The sequence below is a fragment of the Halichoeres trimaculatus genome, unplaced genomic scaffold, assembly GCF_033239565.1.
Source record: "Halichoeres trimaculatus isolate MK-OKI-2021-1 unplaced genomic scaffold, fHalTri1.1 fHalTri1_scaffold_13, whole genome shotgun sequence".
Lineage (NCBI taxonomy): Eukaryota > Metazoa > Chordata > Actinopteri > Labriformes > Labridae > Halichoeres > Halichoeres trimaculatus.
Window position 1 is genome coordinate 24,925,179 of NW_027437191.1, and position 17,505 is coordinate 24,942,683.

The 17,505-nt window shown below is 39.0% G+C and overlaps 1 protein-coding gene across 1 annotated transcript; it reads left to right on the top strand.

Annotated features, from left to right (window-relative positions):
• The first annotated feature begins 297 nt into the window (after positions 1–297).
• On the top strand, positions 298–13,558 carry nt5e (5'-nucleotidase, ecto (CD73)). The gene is made up of 9 exons (XM_074685184.1): positions 298–809; positions 9,626–9,848; positions 9,919–10,107; positions 10,656–10,853; positions 10,927–11,081; positions 12,230–12,338; positions 12,468–12,617; positions 12,713–12,913; positions 12,994–13,558. The coding sequence occupies exons 1-9, from the start codon at positions 465–467 to the stop codon at positions 13,161–13,163; spliced, it is 1,740 nt and encodes a 579-aa protein (XP_074541285.1). The 5' UTR covers positions 298–464; the 3' UTR covers positions 13,164–13,558.
• Positions 13,559–17,505: the final 3,947 nt, after the last annotated feature.

A 17,505-nucleotide genomic window follows, 5' to 3' on the forward strand; every position in this document is an offset into this window, starting at 1 on the left:
GTCAAATGAGAAAAGACAAGAGTTTGGAGCCACAAGAGACTGTCTCCCCTCAGTGTCTTTACTCTCATCTGATGATGGTGAAAGTTTGTGCAGTTTTTCATGTTGAAGATGGATGAAAATCCTTCGCACTGCGCAGACTCCATTCATCATGCATCAGAAGAGGAGTGGAGCTGATGAATCTGGGAGAAAGTTAAATGTGGGGGAGGAATCAGAGGAGAAAAGGCGGATCATAACCTCCCACGTGCCCCCCCCCCCCCCCCCCCCCCCCCCCCACTCCTCGTTAGTGCGCACGACGCGCTCTATCTCACTGTCAGTCTGCTCAGCATGAAGTGAAGCCGGGTCTCATTCGGCACATAGACAAACCTCACAGGGTGCAGAAGAAGGAGGTGAAAGAGGTCTCAGAAGGTCGTCTAAAAAGGAGAAACCACCGGCTCCAGTTTGGTGTTTATACGCGCGGTGCAGAGATGAACCCGGTGCGTCCGGAGCGGAGCGCTCTGCCGCGGTTCTTCCTCTCCCTCCTGCTCAGCGTCTCCCTCTCCTCCTCGGCAGCCTGGGACCTGGTGCTGCTCCACACCAACGACGTGCACGCTCGGGTGGAGGAGACCAGTAAGCATTCAGGGAAGTGCGGGAGCGGGGAGTGTTTCGCCGGTGTGGCCCGAAGAGCCACGATGATCAACAGGATCCGGAGCTCCGGGGGCCACGTGCTGCTCCTGGACGCTGGAGACCAGTTTCAGGGAACGATGTGGTTCAATTATTACAAAGGAGCAGAGGCTGCACACTTCATGAACAAGCTGAAGTATGATGCCATGGTGAGAAAAACAAACACGTATAAACTACTGCTTTATGCATTCTTGTCTAGCTCCACATTTTTCTAGTTTTGGATTAATAGATCAGTTCTATTCTTTTCTATCCTGTTCTATTCTTTCGTTGTCTATACTATTCTATTCTACTTCATTTTATTATATTCTATTCTATTCCTTGAACTGGAAATTGGTACTGATCACATAGGTTTCTTTTTGAGTCAATTAGTAGTTTACATGCAGCTTAAGAAATCAGACTATGAGCTCACCTAAGCCCTGTTCCCACCAAGCAGTTCAGTTCAGTTCATCTCAGCCAGGGATGGGTGCCGAATCAGGTACTTTCATAGGTACCAACCAAATTCTGTCAAAAGTACCAGGCACCAATATATGTACAATCAAATCAAATACCACCTTTAGGAACCTAAATTTATCCTTGTGACTGTGAGGAAGTGGAAGAGTAAGCAATTTTCTGTGCTGGACATGAAAACAACATTTTAAAGTTATATATTAAAGAACAAGTATGTTAAACTGAAAAAAAAAAGTATTTTATTACTTAATATATAATTAATATTTTTTACCTCATAAACACAAAAAGTACCGAAAATTGATACTGTCGACTACCGGTACTGTACCGTATCGTTTCAAGTGTGAAAAGGTACCCATCCCTGGTCTCAGCACTGCACGCATTTTATGGCGTTTCCACTGACAGATCCCCATCAACCAAGATGAGCCGTCCCACTTTTTGGGACTGTTCCAAAAGGGTGTCAGACTAAACCGATTTGATCCCAGAAGGTGGAGCTACAACACTGCAGTTTGTTGATTGGTCAAAAGAATTGTCATTTACCATGCGACAGCAGCTGTACTTCTCCTTGCAGCTCACAGTCTTCTCTGAAACAAAGCTTGATTGTGCTTTGTAACAAAGAGCCACATGCCAATCACAAGAAAAGCTGATAGATAGTCTGCCAGAGATGTTCTTTGTTTACTGTGCCGCGTTTTTCTTCTTCATTGGCTATCGGCATCAGGCTGACATGCTGCCTACCACAAGGAAGCACAGTTAGCTGTGAAAACACAAACAGGACAAGGCTTAATCTAGCCAACTAACCCAGACTAAAGCATACTGATCTAAACCAGACTGCTTGGTGGAAACAGAGCTCCAGATAATACGATTGCAATCGAACTGCGGTTGACTGCGGTTGAATTCAGCAGAATTTAGAAGGTCTTGGTATGACTTGGTGTAAGATGAGCAACTTTCATCCAGAAGAGGAAGTAGATGATAAATGGGGTCACCGCATTCCAACACAACACACACAGTGTAATGAAGTTAACATCCATAGTTTCTTAGAAACCACTGCACCCATCTCAGCCATTGTCATTAGAATGTTGTTTCCTCTTCAGGTGAACCAAAACTATTTAGATACACATGCAGCCTCACTAACCACTTATCAAAAAACAACACAGCCTTTCGAAGCAGAGTGAGAAGTCTGATTCTCTTTTCTGCATGTATACGCAGACAGAAGTAGACCCCTCACTTGGGTGCATATAACCGTTCTGACAGTGTCAACTCACACTGGATCCACTCTGTTGGATGCTGGAGCAGTGGTCCATCAGTTCACAAAAAGCAGATCAAGGACAGGAAGGACTTAGTGACTTTCAAAATAAAACATACCGTGCCAAAACCAGATGGAGTTTATCTTGACTACAACAACATACAACAACCAATATAATGAGTGGAACCAGACCAGGAGTCAACAGGTTTGAGGTTTTACAGCCCAACAGGAACCAGGAGAGGATTATCATTGGGGTGGAAATTCAGAGAACTCCTCCATCTATGACTCCAGCTGTCTGGAGGTCCTGATACATGCCAGACTGAACATGCAGTTGGAAGAGTTGATGGATAAGAGAAAGTGCAGTCAACACACAACACAGTGGAGATACATTTGGTGTATTCCCGGCATTACACGACTATGAACCAATGACAAAAAACAAGTTGACACTGATACACTCGCTTCAAATTTACAACTCCAGTTCTGCTTTTTGATTCCCCCAATGTAGATGGTTTTATGACCAGAAGACCGCAAAAAAATCGAAGACCATCAAGCATTCCTTCACACTCACACCGTGTTGGAGTTAGTGTCAGAACAAGCTTACTTACTTGCTGAGCAAGTCAGTATCAGTCTCATTTTGATCAAAGTTAAGCCAAACCTTAGAGCAGATCCTGGTACTGACAGAAAAGAAAAACCTTACATGCTCTGCAGAATTCTGTCTGAAGTTCAATCCTGAAAGATAAAAGGAACCACTAAATGGAACCAAAATGCACATGCCTATCATTTCCATGAATCCTGTGCGTTTGGAGCTGGTTCTGGACACCCAACCCCAGCTGACCAAAAACGCTGCTTTAAAACCTTTAAAAAGTCATCAGCGTCCCCTGTGAACTCTTCTCTGTTTACGCTGTGTCTGATTGGACATGGAAGTGAAGGGAGGTGCCTCCTGGGTGGAAAGTTTAAGAACCCAAACCAAAACACCAAATATCGCTGATTGCATGAAAAAAATTCTTTTGATGGGTTTGATCTCCATGACAAGATATAAATACAAATGAAAATATTTGCACATCGGCAATAATTGATACTCAAGCATATCAAGTAATTAACTTTACTAAAGATCACAAACTCTGTAGGAGTGTGTAGAATTAGTGATTATTTGTAAAGATAGGATCTGAGGAAACAGCAGGAGGAGGTGTAGAGAAACGAGCTGCAGATGTACTAGATCTAAGTCCCTAAAAGGCTGAAGCTGATTTATTGATCCAGCTCTGAAGGCCTCGTTCAGTTTTAATCAGCCTAATAGCAGCAAGTAAGAAAGAAATGCTTTCATCAATCAGCTCTCGGAGACTGTCTCACTTTCTGCATTGCGATCATTTAATAGGAACAGGCCTTTTTTAACCGATGATGGAGAGACGATCCTGTCTACAGAGCTCTGAAATAATAGGGTTTAAATTCTGATGATTGATTGATTGATTGAAGCAAAAAGTCGAAGCACGGTCACAATTAGTTATTACCGACGAGAACTATCAAAGATTTGCAGTTTACCGAGGTAAAAACTCACATTTATTGCTGATATTTCATGTTTTGTTGCTAGTTAAAAAGTAGGTTGATTATTTTTCATATGGCAGGTCCAAATTCAGGATTTTAATTGAAAACTAACACTCAACAATGGCTCTGAAAAAACGTTCAGTCAACTCTCGGTCTTTTCCTCTTGCCATAATTTGTTGCTAGATGTCATTTCATGTCAGTAATTTGCTATTTTGATCATGTAAAAACTACTCATTGTAGGCAACATTAGTGCCCCTTGCTAAGTCTTACCAGGATTTCTGAAAGGCATTGTTGGAGGTTTAGTTGTAACATAAAGCAATATATCATCAGCATAGAGATAAACTTATAGATGATATGAAGTGGTTAATCATCAGCATGAAATAAATGTATCTGTTAGGGCTGCAGTTATGAACATTTTAGTATTTGAGTAGTGTCCTAAAAACTGCATTTTGCATTTTTTAAATGAAAATTTGTTTGAAATAAATGACTTCAGGTGATATATTTTAAGGTCAATGAGATCTGGCTAGAAATGAGATAATTTAACTAAGAATAGCATATTCTAGGCAAGATTTTGAGTCTTTGCAGTCTTTGTGCAGACAAAAGGCACCAGTGCTACTTGATACTTTATCCATCATTGACCTGTGAGCTAAAGTTGACAACCACCCAGCTAGCTCCATTATTTTTAATTTTCATCATCTTCTTCATCTTCACTTTACACCAATGTTTTTAAAGATCAAATAAGTTGCTAAATGACTTAATCACCTAATTTGCTTCAAAATGTCATTTGCATGTATTTATGGATCGCATAATGGACACTGAAGGAGATAGTAATAACATCGTAAGAAAGACAAATCATCATAACACACTGTAAATGTGGTTAGAACTACAAATGAACTTTCTTTGGTTGATTCCCGTTATTTTTTTTCGATTAATGTCAAAATATAAAGTGTCATCAATCCGCGTTTGGGACTTGCAAATTCGACCTCAAGAGACAAGCATAAGCACTATTCATTTGCTCTGACTGCAGCTGAGAGAGACTGCTGAGAGCAAGGAGTCTGTCTATATGGGTTCTGGATTTGGAGGGACTCTACGCTCTGCTTGTTGCAGCTAGTGCTGGTGATCAAAACTTGCTTTCACATCAGTCTCTAAAATCCAATATCATAAGCATAAAAATTAACATGTATAACATACAGTAAAACATTGTCTGTGAAAAGATACAATTGATTTAGCTGATATTATTATTATTATTATTATTATTGTTATTTTTTTTATTTTTTTTTTTTATAATAAAACTGTATGGCTGAAGTTATGCCCCCCAAAATATTAACATGCTGTCTTTGGATGATGCTTGGGCAGAGTTTGATTTAAATTAGGGCTGCACGATTATCGCAATCACAATCGCAATGTCAGCACATGCAATTATGTAATCGCAAAAGAGGTTATCGCAATCGCAATGTCAGCACATGCAATTCAGATTTTTCTCCATGATAACCAAGCAAGTCTGTAGACTCATCATGACACAACTTTTTTTTATTAAATCGCAAGCACAATCGTAATCGCAATATTGTCCACCTAATCGCAAATCGCACCTTTTCCCCAAATCGTGCAGCACTAATTAAAATATAAGATTTCGGAGATTATGATAACTCAAAACAGTATTTTTGCTCAATTCAACGATTAGAGCTTAATGTGTGAACAGCCTTCAACCTAAAGGTCATCAAATAACTGTCACTGGCTGTAAGCTGGAAACTACGCCATAAAAAGTGAAACCAGGTGTTTTAGTTGTTTGGGACTGATTTGGTATCAGTTTGAGTCTTATCTACTGATGTTAGAAATGTGTCGTCCAGCTTTAACCTGATAAGAATTGAGACCCCCTCTAGTTAATTTTCACACTGTGAGATAACACCAGATGGTGGAGCACCGTGACTGGAGTTTCCTCATGTTTAAACTCTTCTTCACTCTCTGTGTAGTTTCTGCTCACTGTCAAACATCAACATTAATCTCCCACTCTCTGTAAACTGTTCCAGCTCTTGTTTTCCTGCAGAATGAGTCATTTATATTCTTTCTCTTGATTACTCCCATTGAGCCGTGACACGGTTTACAGACCAAGGAGGTTGGTTTATGTATTCACAGTCAGACACTTGAGAGTCAGAGTAAACCAGAATGACTTATAAGCTCAGGGCTGTTGGGTTCTGGAGGGCTGAAACAAAAAGGTCTCTTCTCTATTACCACTGAGCATAGTGAGGTCAAAGGTCACTGTCTGGTTGGCTGTTGGCGGTAAATTTTCTAGGTTTACAGCCACTCTCCCTAACCTTGATTCCTGATAACATTTAACCTTCCGTCTTTTTCCTTTGTTTGTTTTGTTAAAGGAAATTAACAGAAGATAGATGGTATCATCAGCACTGAGTGTGTTAGTGTTGGGAAAACAGGTTAATTAGCATCATTCATGGAGTTTTTGTTCACCTCTGAAACAATTACTGCTACTTCTCAGCAAGGTCAAGATAAAAAAGGAACATCTCCAAAGACACGGTAATGATTGAGAGTCTTTACAAGCACTCTGATAACAGCCTTCCACATCTGATTAAATCTGTTCAGACTGAAAGTATCAACAAAAGAGGCTGCCTGAGTTCAGGGCAGCGTCTGTTGTGATGTTGACAGCACAAAAGGTACATTTTATGCAGAATCTGAGAGGTGGGTCAGGGGATCAGGAAATGTTCTACCGCTTGTGTGGGATGTAAGCGTTGCAGATACATTTGCTCCACGTATTAATCCTAGCTTGATGATCTGGTATCAAATTGAATCATATTAAAACATGTTGTGTCATATCATATCATATCATATCATATCATATCATATCATATCATATCATATCATATCATATCATATCATTTATTATGCAGTATCATAACATGTGGTATCTTGTGCAATACAATTGAGTCCCATTTTTTATTGTATTTTCAATGTATCACTGAGTCAGCAGAAGGTGCCCGGGTTGTGGAAACAAGCGGAGATCATCCCTGTTCCCAAAGTCAACAAACCTAAAACTCTTAATGATTTTAGACCAGCCGCCCTCACCTCTCTAGTAATGAAAGTCTTCGAAACACTTGTCAGAAAAGAACTTTTAGAGAAAACTGCACATGCACTTGACCCTGTGCAGTTTGCTTACAGGGCTCACAGAGGTGTGAAAGATGCCATTCTTACCCTGTTAAATCTTTTATTTAAGCATCTAGAGGGGAACAAAAATCATGCCAGACTCACTTTTATTGGTTTTTCCTCTGCTTTTAACACTATCCAACCTCACATTTTAGCCATGAGACTGATCAAGCACTTTCAACTGGACCAGAATTTGGTGGGTTGGATTTTAGACTTTTTAACAGATAGAACACAAAGAGTCAAAGTGAACGGCATTGTATCTGAGTCACGATGTTCCTCCACTGGCTCACCTCAGGGATGCGTTCTCCCCCTTTTGCTTTTTATCCTCTACACAAAAATGTGCAGAAGTATGTATGAAAACAGACATGTTTTAAAATTTGCAGACTATACTGTTATTGTGAGTCTATTGCACGATGCGGAAACAAGCCATGGTCCAGTCCTTCAGGATTTTAGCAGTTAGTGCGATCAGTCCTTTTTTTGGTGGTTAACGCATCCAAGACAAAGGACATGGTTATTGATTTTAGAACCCAGGCACCAAACCATAATCCCACAGTTATCAAAGGACAACCTGTGGAATGTGTGGGAAGTTACAAATACCTCAGGACTGTTATTGACTTAAAACTGTCCTTTAAACAAAACAGTGAAGCTGTGTGTAAGAAGGGACATCAGCGTTTGTTTAACCTTTGGCGATAGGCCCGTTTTAATGTTGATAAGACCATGCTTGTACTCTTTTAGCGAGCATTTATAGAGTCTGTTTTATCTTTTGCACTGGTGTCCTGGTTTGCCAATCTGACTCTCCAGGATAAAAACGCTCTGGGCCAGATCGTTAAATGGGCTGGAAGGCTAATTGGGGAGCCTCAACTCCCCATGACAGCTCTCTATGAGGCCCAGCTGCAGCGTAAAGCTAGCGCAATTGCTTTGGACAGCTCTCACCCTCTGCATAGCGAGTTCCAGCTCCTTCCTTCTGGCTGTCGCTTCGTGGTGCCCAAGGCCAGGACCAAGCGATACAGAACAACCTTTGTCTCAGCAGCTATTACAAAGCTCAACTGCGAGGCAAAAAGATGAACCTTCGGATCTGGAGAGATTTTATGGCTTCATGGCTCTAAACAACCTTGACCTTTGATATCATATCATATCATATCATATCATATCATATCATATCATATCATATCATATCATATCATATCATATCATGTCATATGTCATATCATAATGTAAATCATATATCAAACCATACAGTACATTATTGTATGGTATCATATCATATCATATCATATCATATTATATCATATCATATCATATCATATCATATCATATCATATCATATCATATATCATATCATATATCATATCATATCATATCATATCATATCATATAAACGCAGAATTATAAAGTATCATAAACGTGCTATAATTTGTTAATTTTTTATACATTATTTATCCCATCCAACTTTATTATATATGTTATATTTTATCACATCATATCATATCACATCAACAATGTCATATCATGTTTTGTCATGGCATATATCGTATCTCATTATATAAATCATAAATCAAACCATATAGTACATAAATATATGGTATCATCATATTACATCATATCATATCATATCATATATTTTATATCATATCATATCATATGCGATTGTAATGTATGAAAGAATGCTGGATCATTTCAAATCATGCCATATATTGTATCTTGTCATATAATTTTATTTATGCATATTCACACACAGTACTGAATAGCATTATAGGCTATAGGTTTATATCATATTGTGTCGTATTATCTAGTATTCATTATTTTGTATCTCCCAGTTTTACATATTGTCTTGATCATGTTATCAAATTGTACCATATTGTATCACATAGTGTTGTATTTTTTCATGTCAGTATCACCTTGTTCTGTTTTAGTTTATATTGTATTGTATCTCTGTATCACATCATATTGTGTTGATTCTGGTCAAATGTTATTTTTCATTTATCACTCCAGATCATATTTTATTATGTCATATCATGCCATGCTCAATCAAGTTGTGTTATAATGCATCATGTATACCTTAGCATATGTTATTCTATCATCTCCTGTTAAATTAACATTAATGCTGCATTTCAAGATCAACAACAAGAGACAAATACATCACAGTCGCAGCAACCAATATGTGGACAGGATTTTAAGGGGCAGTTTACTTTTAGTTTTAAGATGTTGGACTGGGTTTGACTTCTTCATGGTCTCTTTGAACTCAATGTGCACTCTGTCTGGCCACCTCTACACACTGTCATTTCCTAAATCACCCTTTCTCAAATTATCCTTTCTTCTTAAGTTGTGATGCTTTGTATTGTATCTTACTTCCCCAAAGAATCCGGGACTTTTGGATGAACAGTTTGCTTTTGAATGTTCCTGCTGCAGTTAGGACCTTTTTTTAAGTGGAGGTAATCTGAAGGTGGGATTTGCAGCTTTGTACAGGGAAATTTAACAGGCTATTCACAGCATTTAGAGGAAGTTTGATTGTTTCAGTGGATGTAACGTAATTATTATTTCTGCTTGTATGTGTCATGTGTTTACCATCACTGTTGTGTGTTTCAGGTCTTGGGAAATCATGAGTTTGACAATGGAGTGGAGGGACTTATGAAGCCGTTCATGGAGGAGATTAAGTGTCCCGTTCTCAGTGCTAACATCAAACCTGACCAAACTCTGGCTCCAACGTTTGGAAACTCTTACCACCCATATAAGATCCTCACATTGGGCATTGAGAAGGTGGGCATAGTGGGGTACACGTCACGGGAAACTCCAGCTCTGTCCCAACCTGGTGAGTGGGTGAAACCTCTACTGTCGTCCTGTGTCGTGCTGCTCTCACACCTCTCTGTGTTGTTACTCAGGACCACACCTGAAGTTTGAGGATGAGGTTCCCGTTCTGCAGCTTCAGGTGGACAAACTGCAGACACTCGGGGTGAATAAGATCATCGCTCTGGGCCACTCGGGGTTCACCATGGATCTGGAGATCGCCAAGAAGGTCAGAGGAGTTGACGTCGTCATCGGTGGACACAGCAACACTTTCCTCTACACAGGTAGCTTCACATTCCTCCTTTAAATGCTCGACGTAGCTAATGTTTGAATTTCACTTGATTTTACAGGCTGAGATGAGGCTTTGTGTGTGAGCTTTTTCCACCTCAGCGTGCATCGTCTCTTACATAATTTCCTGGAACTCGTCTGGTCTGGTTATTGCATCCAGCCCTGTGTGAGCTGTGTTTCTGCTCCCTGACAGAAGGAAACTTTTCTCGTGGTCAGTCTGAGAGTAAATAAGCCGAGAACAGTGTGGTCTCCATAAATAACTCTGCAGAGTTTTATACAAACAGTGGCGAAGAGGCGCTGAGCGGGCGGAGGAAGTGGACCTCGAGCCGCAGACACTCCAGTGGAGTGAAACATGTTTTTCAGCAGCAGAGGTCAGATGGCTTGAGATGAAAACAAGAGGATGAGGAGAGCAGACAGGCTTTGTTTGGACTCAGTGATGCATCCATGACTTCTTGCAACACGAGAAAAGAACTACTGGGGAAAACTTTGAGACACAAACCGATTTTGGTGTTGAAATGAATCTTTGTAATTCTTTAATTCTCAGGAACACCACCGTCCTCTGAAGTCCCTGCTGGTCCTTACCCGTTCATGGTGACATCAGACGACGGGCGGCAGGTTCCCGTCGTTCAGGCGTATGCCTTTGGAAAGTATCTGGGTAACCTTACTGTGACCTTTGATGAAGCTGGAAACGTGGTGAAGGCCGTAGGGAACCCCATCCTCTTAGACAGCAGTATACCACAAGGTAAGACAACAACAAGTGCCTCAAATCTTTAACTTGAACCTCACCTCTAACTCAAACCATCCATGTGGTTCAGATCCAGAAGTCCTGGCGGATGTGATGGAATGGAAAAAGAACCTGGCCAACTACTCGGCTCAGGAGGTGGGAAAGACTCTAGTGTTTCTGAACGGGACTATGGAGGAGTGTCGATTCCGGGAATGCAACCTAGGGAACTTGATCTGTGATGCCATGGTAGGAGTTCAGCTACTTTACCATTAAAGGAAGGAAGCAGAAGAGGTGGCTCTTAAGGTCTTTGTAGCAGAGAGCAACATTTGTGATCAATTTTCAGGAAAAATAGTCTTGAGAATGGGGTGTTGTGGTTTATAAAGTGTTTATTTCCTCTGCTGCCCCCGTAGTATCTTTAAATGATTTACCTGTTTTTCTCTCCCTGGCATTTTAGAAAACCTTTATGTCAGCCTCCAGTTCTAGCTGCCAGCCCTCTGGAGGCTCTTTTATGGGCGGGGCTATGGACAGACCTTAGTGTTTGAGACTTGCCCAATCAATGTGTCATTGACCCATTAGGAGATCCTCATCATTTCAGCAAGTCTGTTGAGGATCTTGTGACGATCTTGCAAAGATCCAATGCTGTTTTCAAATTGAGCATTTCTACAACGTATGAATACGTAGAAGTTTGACAATCATCATATCCAGCGTTGGTACTTTATATCCACGTTTACAATGTGGAAAGGCATTGAACTCAACTGTTGAGTTATTTGCGTAACATCTTGTTTGTTTGGTTTGTTTTTGGTCTCCTAAAACCTAATCCCTCTTCAACTGGTGTGTTCGTCTTAGTGCTCTTGCTAAATCAAACTCTGGAGATCATCTACCCTCCAAATATAATAAATCAAATCAACTTAATTTATGAAGAACTGCAAACAGCTGTGTGGGATTTCAAGCAAGCACACACACACAGGGGATTAAAGGAAAAGAGTAGGAGAGAAGGAAAACATTTGGGTTCCGAATAAATCAATGAAATAAAATCCGTAGGATCGCTGACAGATGAACAACAGAGGATAGGGGCCACGTAAAAAAAAAAAGTAATCAAAAAAAAAAAGTAATTAAAAAAAAGTAAATTTATGAGCATAAAAATGAAAATAGTTTTCACACTGTCATATATTTATGCTTGTAAATTTACAACTTAATCAAAATTTATGACTTTTTCTCTTGTAAAATAATGTTTTTGTTTCTCTTTAATTTACAACTTTATGCTCGTTAATTTACTACTTTATTGCAAATGTATGCATTTTTTTCTCATAAATCTACAACTTTTTTCTTTAAAGTGGTTCAGATTGAATATTGACTCCACATGTGACTGAAATCTCTGGTCATCTCGATTCCAGCTGGACAACAACATCAGATTCTCAGATGGCGTGGAGTGGAACCACGTCAGCGCCTCAATCCTAAATGGAGGGGGCGTTCGCACATCGATCGACGAACGCACAAGGAACGGTGTGTCCAAGACTGCACTTTCTTTGCTTCTTCTTTTGTAATAAATTTAGTCAAACATTAAAGTTTGAGCAGCTTTGCTCTACATTATCTGAAGAACAAAATGAAATGGTGTTGATTTGTTGTCCGAAGGTACCATCACTATGGAGGACCTGATCTCCGTCTTACCATTTGGAGGAACCTTTGACCTTGTGCAGCTGAAGGGCTCCACGTTAAGGAAAGCCTTCGAACACTCTGTGAAACGATATGGCCAAAGCACTGGAGAGTTCCTACAAGTGTCTGGTACTTCTGGGTTTACGTTGTTCAGCAGTTATGTGGTGTTAACGATACAATAAAGGCTTTAAGCTTCTTGATTCGTCTGATGGTGTCTCCAACAGGTATCCGCGTCGAGTTCGACCTCTCCAAACCTCCAGGGCATCGTGTGAGGAGCCTCACCATCCTCTGCACCAAATGTCGGGTCCCTGGATACGAACCAGTAGAGGATGAGGCAGTGTATAAAGTGATGCTGCCGTCGTACATGGTGACGGGAGGCGACGGGTTCTCCATGATTCAAAATGAGATCTTGAAACACAACAGCGGTGAGATCTTTGAGATCTTGTCTGAATTTTTAAACCACAGTTGTAAAAGTTTGACTTTCTGAAATTCTCTTTTGTTTCAGGTGATTTGGACATTTCCGTCGTGTCTCAGTACATCACGCTAAGACAGAGAGTTTACACATCTGTGGAAGGACGAATCAAATTCTATAACTCAGCTTTTGGACTACGAGGGAGCTCTCTGGTTTTACTGGTTTCACTGGGACTAGTCTGGACTTTGTTTGGGAATCTATGAGGCTGCTTGAAGACAGGAGCACTGAACTGAAAGACGTTTTTCAATACCACTTCAAGAACTTCTCAAAGACTGTTTCTCATTAGGTTTAGCAAAAAAACTTGAATCCTCGTGGTGACTTTTCGTTGTATATCTATATCTTTCTGGAGCTTGTGTGGATCGGAATACAAGTGGCATCAACTGTAGTCCCCGGCAACCGCCAAGAGACTGTGTCCTGTAGAAAGCATTCTGCTAAACAATGAGCCGTGAGCAGAAACAAATATTTAAAAGTCAAGCTTTCCCATTATCCATGTGTTCCTTTTTTGTTGTTCTTCGCGCCTACACTTGACAAGTAGTTTTGGAAATAATTTAAGTGATGAAAATAAAATTTAAAAGATTACTTAAAAGATGAAGATTTACATGTTTTATTTACTGGTTTCCTGTTTCTTTTTTACCATTCAGTTTGGTCCTGACCAAGCAACAAACTTCATCTTTAAGAAATGAAACCATTTCAAAACTATAGTTCCTTGATTGTCCATGAGAGACTGTTTTTGGCTTTATTTCTAAGTCCTCTCTCCAATAAATACAGATGTTTTTTATTCTCAAGTCACTGAAGTGTTTTATAAACCTTTATAGTCATGAGATGGAGAATGATTGGAAATCCCTGATGTGGTGTTTATGTCTCTCAGCACTGATTCATTATTTGGATTCAGCTGCGTCCTCCCAGAGGCCGGCACAGAGAACAGTCCCAGGTGAAGGGTGAGCTGGGTTTTGGTAATGTTTTGGCTCTTATCAGGCACTGTTTCTGTGCAATGTTCTGGATTATTTATGGTTTGCGTTGGTTTTGCAGAGTTAGGAAGTGAAAGGTTAGAGCCAGATGCATCAGTGTTTTCATCATTTGATGAGACCAGCACAGATTCTTCTTTTTCTGTCCTCACACTGAAGGACCAGAAAAACTGAGAACAACATGATGGCTGGTGATAATTTGCTTGAATGTGCCAACCTCTTGACCAGGTCACTCAAATTTTTAACATTTCACTCTGAGAGATGCAGCTGTAACCTCTACCACACTTCCACTTCTACAGTCGCTTCCTCCTGTTGAGGGTCAAATTTTGGATTGTATGTGCAGAGATCCTGGAGCGCTCGCCAATTTTGTTTTGGTGTTTTTTCCGCCTCTGCATTCCTACCCTCCAGCCAAAGAGCACAATATCTCATTACTTTGGCATCTCAGCCCTCTGAAATAACTGCATGTTTCATGAAGTTAGAAACTGGGAGGCTGCAGGTCCTCAACAGAGGCTGAATTTGTGGCAGTTTTAATTTATTCCTTCATAGAAAGCTAAAAATAGCATTATTAAAATGAGCAGTAGCATCACAAGTACACGATTCTAGGTTTTAGTAGCTTTAATAGATCTGTGACTGCTGAAGTTGAAGATTTACTTCCTTCTTTGGCAAATTTTTAGAAATTTTAATGCCAAGCTTTAAGAAAAGAACAACTTGACTTGTGATGAAACAGAAGCAAAAGTGAATTTATTAAGTGAAAGTTGAAGCAAATGTCACTGCAATTTTTTTGTATCTAGTATTAATTGAAAGATTTTTTTTAAACTAAGGGCAGGATTCAAAGTTCGAAGCAGTTTATCTTCACTTTATTGTGGAAGCAAAAAGTGTTCGTGCTGTCTTATGTTGTTTTTCTTTTTCTTGGGGGAACAAGGCCTCCTGTGTGTCAGGGTCTCCCAGACGACGCTCGCTGCCTCTTAATAGTCTGGAACTCCTTATTAGTCAGTCCACAGAGGGAGTGTGAACACAGCTGGCTCCCGTCCTGCAGTGGGACGGGCTGCCAGTTTTGGAAAAGTCCACATTTAGAGTGAGCTCCTGAGCTGCTGGAGGAGGAATCAGAGCGGGTCAGATTCAGGACACGCTTCCTTTTATCTGTACCCTCTCTTTGTATAAAACAAGTGACTCATTAAGTTACTCAATAGGTAAGGTCCCACTAACTGCCAGAGCCCCAAATTCATTTCCAAGTCTGTTTTTGTAGGGAGAATTAACAGCTCAAAACAAAACAAAACAAAAAAACTTTTTCAAAGAGAGAAGAAAAAATGTGAAACTGTGCTTTAAAATTAAAAAACAATACAATTTAAGGTCATGCATGTGAAAAAAAATCAGAGCTTAATAATAAAAAGTAATAATGGTTGATGAAAAGTCAGAAAATCAGGCAAAAAGTTATAATTCAGGATTACATCTAAAAAAAAAAAATAAAACTTTGAGACAAAAAGTCATGTAGTTGTGATTATCAAATAAATAAAAAAATATTACAGGTCAAGACGTTCTAGGAAAAAAAGTCCTTAATTGTGAAAAAATAAATAAAATAACCCTATAATTATTTTCATTATTAACTGTTTATTATGTCATGAAAAGCCCATTGAAAAGTCAAGTTGAGGTTGGAATTGAGAAAAATTAGCATATTTATTATTGGATAAGAGTGCTGAAATAAGTTTAAATGTTTAATAAAAGAATAAGGAATCAAAATTTTAAGATAAAGTCCAAGCTATTCAATTATAATGACACATAATATAACTAAACCATGAAAAGTTTTATGAGATTATGAGAAGAATCTGAATCTTGAGGAAAGTATCATAAATATCTCATAAAAGTCAAATTTTCTCAGTTATTAATTAAAAACTTGAAGATTAGAATTAATTTTACTTGGGAAAATGTCAGGTAATGAGACATAATTATTTATTTTTTTTACTTGAATAGATTAAAAAAACATGAGAACAAGTTACTATCATGAAACAGCCACTGACTTTGGATAAGAGTACTGCAAACATGTTAAAACGGTTTTATATGAAGAATAAAAATTAAAAATTACAAGACAAAGGGAAAAGCTTTTTTTAAATTATTCCAATGAGAAATAAAAGTTATAAAAAGAAAAGTAATTTTTATGAGATAATGAGAAAATCTAAATTATGAGGAAAGTATATTGTGAAGTTTGAAATTTTCTCAATTTTAATTTCTCATTCTGGGAAGGGTCACAATTTTGAGACAAAAAGTAAAAAAAATGAGGCATTCTACTCAGTGGGACTAAACTGAAAACATGACAAAAGTCCAGATCATGTGAAATGTCATTAACATTGGGTAACAGTACCTATAATGAATTAAAGATCAGTATTATTAAATCTAGAAGTCATTTCAATGAGACCTGACAGTTATTAAGGAACTTTATTAGAGGCAGGTCTTTATTATGACAAATTTAAGAGCATCAAAAATAGTCAAAATCATGAGATGAAAGACTAAAATTCATTAAAAAAAAAAACAATAATCATAATTACAAAATTTAATAGACCTTTTTGTTTTAATTCAGAAGTTTCATGTCATAGTTTGATGTCATGAAAGAAAGACTCCAGCTCCAGTCTACTGTGCTGTTATGTTTCATGTTGTGCTATAGAGATTTTTTAAGAGACTTCAGGTTCTTACTGAATCAAAGTCGGTCTTTATTTCCATGAAAGGAGCGAGAGGACTCATGCATTAAACTCTGCAGCCTCTGAGCTCTCTGGGTCCTCTCTGTCTCTCAGGAATTCTTCAGCAGCAAAGAGTGAAACAAAAAGCTTCCTGTGCCAGAGAAGTTCGACCCTGAATTCATACAATCTCGACCCCTGGTCTAGATTAAGAGGTACACACACAAACACACACACGCACACAGACACACATATAGAATTTGCTTTCTTACTGCCCTCTTCAGAGCGCTGAGAACATAACAGTCTCCCCTAGAAAAATTTCAAACATATTCTGCATTACGCCTTTAAAGATTTATAACAGCAACATGTTGGACATGAAACTGAACCAAGGCGGACAAGGCATGCACAAGCCAAGGGGCAACATCCGGTTAGTAAAGATAAAGCCTATGTGGAAGAGCTAAAAGTTGCTGTTTATTGAGAATCTGCTTGAGGCTAGCTGCAGAAAGACTGGAAGTCACGTACACACCCAGCCAAACAAATCGACTTTTATGGCATTATGACCTGGTTCAAAAAAGAGCTTGGTTCTGAAATGCTGATTTCATGGTATCGGGAACAGAACAGGCGATGTCGTACAGTCTATGGTACAAAGTCAAGAAGAAAAGCTGTAAACTGAAAAAAAAGAAGGAAAGATATGCACCATTTATTCATATGTGAATTGTTTAATCTTAAATTGTGCTCACGAGATCGAAAATGTCAGCAACCACAAAACAAAAAAACAAACAAAACAAAAATATCCTCAAAACAATGAATCTCTGGGAATTTTCCATCACAAATAATGAAGGAAAACATCTTAGCACAGGATTAAAAAGGTTTTATGACTTTATTTTGTATCCTGAGATGCAACACCTCCAAAA